Raw genomic sequence first — 7,830 nt, forward strand, 5'->3', positions numbered from 1 at the left:
AATGAACTCGGATGCGTCTAAACTAAGAGAAATGTCAAACGTTCGAAACAGTTCTTCGAAAAATTCGAAAGCCCTAAATTTTTTTTACCTTTCTTTTGCAAGAAAGTGTTTAAATCCGGTTGGTTTATGAATTTTTGTTAATTTCGATATAAAAATGTGATTTATCTAATAAAAATGATCAACAATCATAATGATAACAGATAAACATGAGCATTTTGCCCAAAAAAATGGAACATTTTCAGAAAAATACAACCTTAAGCGAAAAATGACCTGTGATGCACTGTACCGTTGTTTGGGCTTTGAGGTTAGGTTGAGGTTTTGCGGGAAATGTTTAACATTTTTTAACAAATTTCGTGAATTTCGTGATATAGATAAAGGTGATAAGAATAAATTCAAGTCTTTTGCAAGTCGGAAAAGTGTTAGAAACGTGGAAAACCGGACCGCAAAAACGACGGGGTTGAAACCACGAAAAAGGATTCAACCTTTTCTCGGCGGTATTTTCCAGGGCTTGTGCTGGTGAAATTCTACCTTTTTCCTACCCTTTTCCTTATCAATCTTAGCGTATGGTGGTGATCAACTGCTGGCCTCGTTTGCTGAATTGGCGGTAATCGCTGCCCCTCGTTCTTGTGAAGAATCTGCTGCATTCCGAATTGCTGGTAAAACATGGAAGAGGAAAAAAGTCGTAGATCGAAATCGCCTGCCGAAAAAAGTAAGTACTGCCGGTACCGTGACAAAATACACGATTCGTACTCATTTTATCTTCTACCTATTCGATGTAGGTTCTAAAAAGAAGAGTGAGCGTAAGTCTCGAAGTCGCAGCTTGAGCCGCACTGATAAACGTCGCAGTCCTTCCCGCAGTCCCAGCTACCGCCGTCGACATGCCGGCGGCGGCGGCCCGAGCCGGAAGCGCTCTCGCAGTCCGTTGCCGTTTAGACCGCGACGCCGATCGCCAGATCGCGGCATGCAGCGACGCCATGGCCGGCGTGGGAGACGTACGCCGTCCCCAGGGATGGGTGGCGGTATGGGAATGGGCCAGCAGCGAATGATGGGTGACGGTGGGGCGAGTGGAGGCTACATGCAAATGCCAATGGAGATGTATGATCCGTCCTGCTACGGATACGATAACAACGGCGGCTACATGGGGAATATGATGGGTGGGTACGGCTACGATTACGGTCAGGCGACAGGAACGTACGGCACGATGATGGATCCCTCGCAGGGAATGATGATGGTAGCAACCGGTACGGAGTTCGACCAATCGGCATGGGGCCAGGTTCCGGTTCAACCTGTAATACAGGAGACGGAGGAGGAGAAGCGCAAACGCGAAGGTAAGCTAAATCATTACGCTCCAGTGCATGTGAGACTAATTTGGTAACATTGCTATCTCCATGGCGACAATCGGTACAGCTGCAATTACGTTTGAGCTGTTGAATCAACGGGCGGCATTGAAAAAGCAGCGTGACGACTACAAGCGGCGCGCAGGGGCACTCAAGCGTGAATTGAAAACGCTAAAACAACAACGGTCCGATCTAAGCTCGGGACGTGAACCACCCTCGCCAACGACGAACAATTTCATCAAAGAAAATGACAAACTACAGGTAGGTGTCAGCACCTTGCGGCACATTCTTACACTCGGCTACTAGAACATGATTTCTAGATCGCCCTAGAATTAAGCTACTCCGGCTGTATTACTGTAGTATTGCAGAAAATGCAAAGCAGGACCAAAACAAATGCAAAGCCTTATTTCCCATCCCCTATCCAGCGCCATAACACCCTCTTTACTTTCCGTTTCCGATAATGCTCGTGGAACGGGCATCCAAAAGCAGAAGAAGTTTTCTCTATTTCTCCACTTTTCCCACAGCCTTTGATTGATGATCATAGATGAACAAGAAAAAGAAAGAGAGAAAGATGAGATTACAAATTGCATCACTGGCGTGTTTGCAATTTTGCCCTCGCGCACTTGGGCCAGGGGCAGCCGCATGAGGCCACCGAATGCGTCGCTCTGTAAACTACCGACCTAGGCGGAAGACTTTCTGTACGAGTTCGGCCCTGTACGGAGTGCGCGGTTGTTCCACTCCCATCGGCATCCGGATAATGTGCATTACGATGATTGTAAAAATGTTTGTAAAAGCAGCATGTAATTTGAAGAGATAGATCTAACAATCATGTTTCGTGACAGTATCTTTTCGATCATTACTACCTTCGGTACAAGCGACGAGTATAAAACAGATTCTCGTTTTGACTACACTTCAGATTACATCTGCTTCCCAAAAACGGAACATGTAAACTAGTATTTAAGAACAAAGCTGGCGATGTAACGCGTGGAAACCGTTACAGCGATGTTGATCCTGCTGTCTGGAGATGTACCGATGCTGAACGATTTGCGATGGTCCTGGTCACCCAAACAAACATTCATGTGCTCCTGTGAACCCGCTGACGAAATGTAAAAAAGAAACCTCACCTAACTCATGCTCATCAGTGCCGTTTCACCTTTCTCCCCATCGCCTTCATCGATAATCAGTCAGCGGCAATGAACAGTTTGTGCCAGATTTGTAGATTCTCCCATGCCTGTGGCGATACAGAATTTCACCGGATAGTGATAGTCACGTCCTAATCGAATACGCTTCTTTCCACCACTATGATGGACTGACCGTCTGCTGTGATGCGATGAGCAGCAAAACTATGTAGCGTCCGTCCTACATAACCCGAGTACCTGAAAGCTGCCTTAACCGGCAGCGGTTCAACAGTCCCACCGGTTCATCCGCGTGCATTCAATAGTGATGCGCATCCCGTACTCACAGTGTTCTACTTTTGGTTAGGAATCGGATGGAAGAAAGGTTTTAAACGCAACTACGAAACCCTCCCAACCCTGGTCCGTCAAGTGTGGGTACTGATTGAAACTTGTTTCCTTTTTTTATTTTCTTGCTTTCTGTGTGCGCGTTTCTTCATCTTCCCGTACGATGTACTTCTCCGTCATAACAGTCACAAATTGTTAGCAAGATCAGTACGATCGAAAACGTGATTGATATGCTGGATGGAATCATAGCGAAAGACAAAACGCCCTCTCCTCCACCATTACCGCCGGGGGCGACTGTGCCGTCACTGCCTACCATTCCCGATCCTAGCCTCCCGCAAGCATCGACCACGGAGGATCGCGAAACCAGTGATGGCGATGGTGGACGCCGTAAAACTGGCGAGAGAAGAGATTCGGAATCACCATCACCGGAACGGTTAAAAAATGAAGTCCTCGAAAGCATGCAGGCACGTGGTAAACGCAGAAATTCCGACAAACGGTAAGAATAATCGAGCAATTGCCACTCTGCTTCCTATTGCTGACGATCGATCCTGCCATGGTTCTTCTCTTTCAGCCATCCTGATCATTCCGAAGGGAAAAAGAAGAAACCACCCTTCAACTATGTGCACTACGACCCAGAGTTGCACTGGTGCGCACCGTGCAACGTGTTTCCTAAGACGGCAAAGGACTACTTGATGCACCTGCACTCGGCAGACCATCGTCGCGTTGTTGGAGGCGACAATAACACGAAAGAGCTGACTCCATGGCGCGATGAGCTGGATACTGACGATACGATGGTAAATCCGGAGGCTCCCACCAAGCGTACACCTATACGGGGTCTACAGTTCTTTGTACCCGCATCAGCCTGGTACTGTAAGCTGTGCCACGTTTGGATGGGCGATCTAAACTGCGCCTCGTGGCACTGGAAATCGCAAACGCATGCCGAAGCATACGGGGTAAGAGATTGTGCAAGGCTTTCCCTTAGCATTCACAATGGAAATCAAATTCGAATGCATTATTCTTACTAGAAATACATCGATGGTCACACCAATTATGAAATCGACTGGATGTCCGATCGGCAAAAGGCTTACGAGAGCGCAACACCAGCGGCCGGTACCGGAGACGTTACAGAAGGGGAAATACCTGCCCCACCGCCACCTCCGACAGCAGAGGAGCTAAAGGAACCATTTGAAAACAATGCCGCGATGGACAATAGCTTGATGGAACCACCACCGCCAGTTTCATTCGATTTAACCGATCTCGACGAAGGACACGGCAGAAAAGGATCGCTTAATGAGACGAAGGAAGAGTCACCGGTGCCACCACCGCCATCGATAACGACAAAAAAGGCGAAGAAAAAGAAATCCCGTAAAGAAGAACGTAGAGAAAAGAAGAAAAAGAAACGCTCAAAGAAGCGTAAAAAGGCGGCTGCCTCGTCGAGCTCTTCGTCCAGTAGCTCAGATTCGACCGATTCGGATTCCGATTCCGATTCCGAGCAGGACAGTAAAGCTAGCCCGAAGGATGAGAGCAATTTCCATCCAACGGCCAACACGATTCAAGCTGCCGTACGTAACATGTTCAAGGAGAAAGATGTGAATGCACGGGAAGTGGTGGCAGCCGTTGCCGTAGCTGCTGCAGCTGCCGCTGCTGCCAAACCATCGGTTGCTGCTGAAGCTACTACCCTGCAGAATCTGGATACCAATCTAGGTATGTAACACTTTTCTTCCATACTATGGCTTTCTGAAAACGATTTCTATAAATCATGCGTTTGTTTCCTTTTGTAGGTAAGTGGACAGTCGTCCACCCAGCGCAGGAGAAAAAAATTGCCGTAGAAGCTGTAACGATCGCAGAGAAGCCACCACCGCCATTAGCTGCAACTGTGCCTTCCGTTTCTGGCAAGGATAGCAAGGGATCCGTAGAGCGAGAGCGTGAGCGTGGCCATGATGACGATCGTGGTGGTCGAGATCGCGATAGAGACCGTGATAGACGCAGCGCTGACCGTCGGGATCGTAGAAACCGTCGCGATAGTCCTGTGGATCGTCGTGATCGAGACCGTGGCCGTCGCAACGACTATCGTGATCACCGTGATCGTCGTGATCGACGTCGAAGCAGATCAAGAGGGCGTCGAAGTCGCAGCGGTAGCGGCGGATACGGTGGTAGCAGGCGATTCCGCCGAAGATCATACTCGCGTTCACGCTCAAGGTCGCGATCCCACAGCCGCTCCCGTTCAGGCCGACGTGTGATTGAGAAACCTGTGGTCAACTTTCCACCCGAATCGCGCCCCGGAAAGACGGACAAGAAAACGCAAAAGCAACAATCTAAATCGAACCATTCTGCGGAGAAAGGCAGCGGACGATCAAGTAGTGACCGGAAAGATAAGTCGAGCAAATCTACCTCTAGCAAAGGCAGTAGTGCTACTGGTTCAGACAAAGGAACTACTACTACGAAGAAGCTGCCGTTCATTGGGCGAATGCCTGTTTTTAAAAAACAGCAAGCGGACGCGAATGCGAAAAAGGAAGAGGCGGCAGCTGCCGCCGCAGCTGCTGTAGTCACACCGGAAGCAACGAATCCAGTTATGGCTCTGCCGATTACTCCTGCCGTTGCTCAGTTCGCTGCTGCTGCCGCAGCTGCACGAGCTGCTAATCAAGCTCAGTCCTACCTGGTGCCGACTGTTGGTAGTGGCAACAATTCCAATGATGCTACCATGTATGCCTCATCTGATCCCACACAGCAGCAAGTGGAGTACGGAATGGAAATGGCGGCGGAAGTAGATCCATATCAGTACGCGGCTTTACAAATGGCGACGGTTGGAGACCCAACAGCGACAGGAGAAACCATAGACATGGCGGTTGAGCCGAATCTAGGAGAACAAACTCACGTACAAATTGAAGGCGAGGGTATTGAAGAGGCGACAGCTGCTGCCCCCCTAGAAGACGATAATGATCCGGATGCATACATTGCTGCGGAGGGAGGAGAGGTTCCATTGCCGAAAGATTTACAGGCCGCACTGGACATGATCTACGATGGAGGAGAAAAACCGAAACCAGCGGATGTAATTGCCAAGGAGGCAGCTGCAGCGGCTGCAGCAGCCGCCGCCGCAGCAGCAGCTGCCGCTAAACCACCAGAAATAGAACCCTCTCCGATGGACCAACAAGCGGCGATCGCTGCATCGATGGGTGTTACTATGATGATGGATCACGATCAACCGCACATGATCGTACCCGAGGCCATCGAAATGTACAACCAGCAGTACGCCCTGGAGTACGGAGTACATCCAGCTGCTTACCATGCAGCAGTTGCAGCTGCCGCGGCTGCCGGTGGTGTCGGTATTCTAGGAATGGGTGGCGTTGTGGGTACCGAGATGCAGTACGCAGAAGATGAGTCACAGAACCAACCACTCGATAATATGATGTACAGTGCAATTCATGCACAAGCCACCGGAACGGCTGCAATGATGCATGCGGCCCACCAACAAATGCTGGCAGCAGGACAGTTGGATCCGAATGCGGCAGCATATGCCATGGCCATGGCTGGCGGTACCGCCGGCTACACAACGGAAATGATGGCTGCTCAACAAACGACCGTTATGGGAGAAGACGCGGATCAATTGCTGCTTAGCAACGAGGCAGCTATTACTACTGCACTGGCGGAAAATATTTCTGAGGATACTGGGGCTGCTGATGTTGTTGACGATGACGCTGGTACAGCGGATGATGCGGTTGCTACTGATGGAGACGTATACGCTACTGAAGATACGGCGGTCAGTGGTTACGAAGTGCAGTCGAGTGAAGCCATTGAAGCAGACAGTGAAAGCAACGAAAAGGCAGACCAGAACGAAGAGTCAACCGAAGAAGCTGATCAAGAAGAGACGCAGCACTCCGACACCACCGACGAGGATACAGACGACAAGTCAAACATGGTTGATGTACCTCAGCGGGCCAGTGCCGACGACAATGAGGGAACCAATCACTCATGGCTAGATATGCCACAGGATGAGAATACCGCTACCTCAGCTCCGAGGGAAGAGCAAGAATATGAGGACGCATCTGAGGAGCAGTACAGTCAACGAGGTGAGGACACGGCCGAATCATCGGAGCAGGATACACAAGAGGGCTACGAGTATGCGGTTACTTCGGAGCAGGAAAACGATGAACGCTATGACCCCGCAGTCGGTTCCGATCCGGACGATGCTTCTTCCAAAGAAATGTTCGATGAATCGCCGTCCGTTGAACCCACGACGCAGTCTCTGCTGGACGACATGGTGGCCGACACAATGGTCCAGTATAGCATTGGAAATGACCTAATGGACGAGAATTCGAATGATTCCTAAAGATCAAAACACGTGGCATGGTCAAATGGTTGGCAAATAGTTACGATTTATGTTTTATCATTACACTACACGAAGTACGGCGATTTGGAATCGGGAATGCATACAGGTGACAGGAATCTGATTTCCGGTTAAGCGCATATTAGGTGTATAAAACGCCAGATGAAAATAAACCTCTTGCGGCAAATGTTGTGGCGCTTTTTTAATCGGTAACCAAAGAAAGTATTAGATAGTAAGCAAGTAAAGGGTTGCTATTTTACAAAAAAAAAAAAGAAACGTAAGTATAACAAAGCGCGCAAATAGTTGCGATTTAAATACTTAAATTTCTATTTCCGTGTCGTATTTTCCCGCGATTTCCAACGGCACGGCACAGCAAAAAACCAAGGTGCTTCTATTTCAAAAAGTCTAACAACCTTGACAGCGACCGAGCTACTCGTTTGCTCACTTTGAGCGCATGAGCTGTCACCACCGCATAATAAAAAAGCAAAGGCGGCGTCGTGAAAATTTAGCCGCAAAATAAAATCTCGGCTCGGTGAATTGAATATCTTGCTTACGATTTCGCACAGAACAACCACCGACGCCAGGAAGTATTTAAAGAAGTAATAAGTTACCATGGCGGACGCAGCAGCGAGACAGCTGCAGTACGAGTACAAGGCGGTAAGTTGTGAAATGATGCCCGGAGTTTTCAGCACCGCGCGAGAAGCTAAAA

General features: G+C 49.1%; 2 protein-coding genes across 4 annotated transcripts in view; both read left to right on the top strand.

Moving 5' to 3' along the window:
* Nucleotides 1–297: 297 nt before the first annotated feature.
* Nucleotides 298–7,340, top strand: LOC125952129 (zinc finger matrin-type protein CG9776-like). 3 transcript variants are annotated; one of them, XM_049681418.1, is made up of 8 exons: nucleotides 298–377; nucleotides 561–709; nucleotides 780–1,328; nucleotides 1,408–1,598; nucleotides 2,983–3,293; nucleotides 3,369–3,750; nucleotides 3,823–4,501; nucleotides 4,579–7,340. In XM_049681418.1, the coding sequence occupies exons 2-8, from the start codon at nucleotides 664–666 to the stop codon at nucleotides 7,122–7,124; spliced, it is 4,704 nt and encodes a 1,567-aa protein (XP_049537375.1). In that variant the 5' UTR covers nucleotides 298–377; nucleotides 561–663; the 3' UTR covers nucleotides 7,125–7,340. The 3 variants fall into 3 exon arrangements, with proteins under 3 accessions (XP_049537375.1, XP_049537374.1, XP_049537376.1); XM_049681417.1 differs by having other exon boundaries at nucleotides 312–709; XM_049681419.1 differs by lacking the exons at nucleotides 298–377; nucleotides 561–709; nucleotides 780–1,328; nucleotides 1,408–1,598 and adding an exon at nucleotides 1,895–2,837.
* Nucleotides 7,341–7,606: 266 nt separating this feature from the next.
* Nucleotides 7,607–7,830, top strand: part of LOC125952124 (putative U5 small nuclear ribonucleoprotein 200 kDa helicase) — a 7,754-nt gene continuing 7,530 nt past the window's right edge. The window contains exon 1 of the mRNA XM_049681408.1: nucleotides 7,607–7,778. Coding sequence (XP_049537365.1) covers nucleotides 7,734–7,778 — 45 coding nt within the window. The 5' untranslated portion in view covers nucleotides 7,607–7,733. The remainder of the gene's footprint in view (nucleotides 7,779–7,830) is intronic.

The sequence above is a fragment of the Anopheles darlingi genome, chromosome 2 (genome assembly GCF_943734745.1).
Source record: "Anopheles darlingi chromosome 2, idAnoDarlMG_H_01, whole genome shotgun sequence".
NCBI lineage: Eukaryota > Metazoa > Arthropoda > Insecta > Diptera > Culicidae > Anopheles > Anopheles darlingi.

Coding starts and splice junctions, on each gene's coding strand:
- LOC125952129 (XM_049681418.1), top strand. CDS start 664: ATGGAAGAGGAAAAAAGTCGTAGATCGAAATCGCCTGCCGAAAAAA. Junction 710..779: donor GAAATCGCCTGCCGAAAAAA/GTAAGTACTGCC, acceptor TATTCGATGTAG/GTTCTAAAAAGAAGAGTGAG. Junction 4,502..4,578: donor GAATCTGGATACCAATCTAG/GTATGTAACACT, acceptor TTCCTTTTGTAG/GTAAGTGGACAGTCGTCCAC.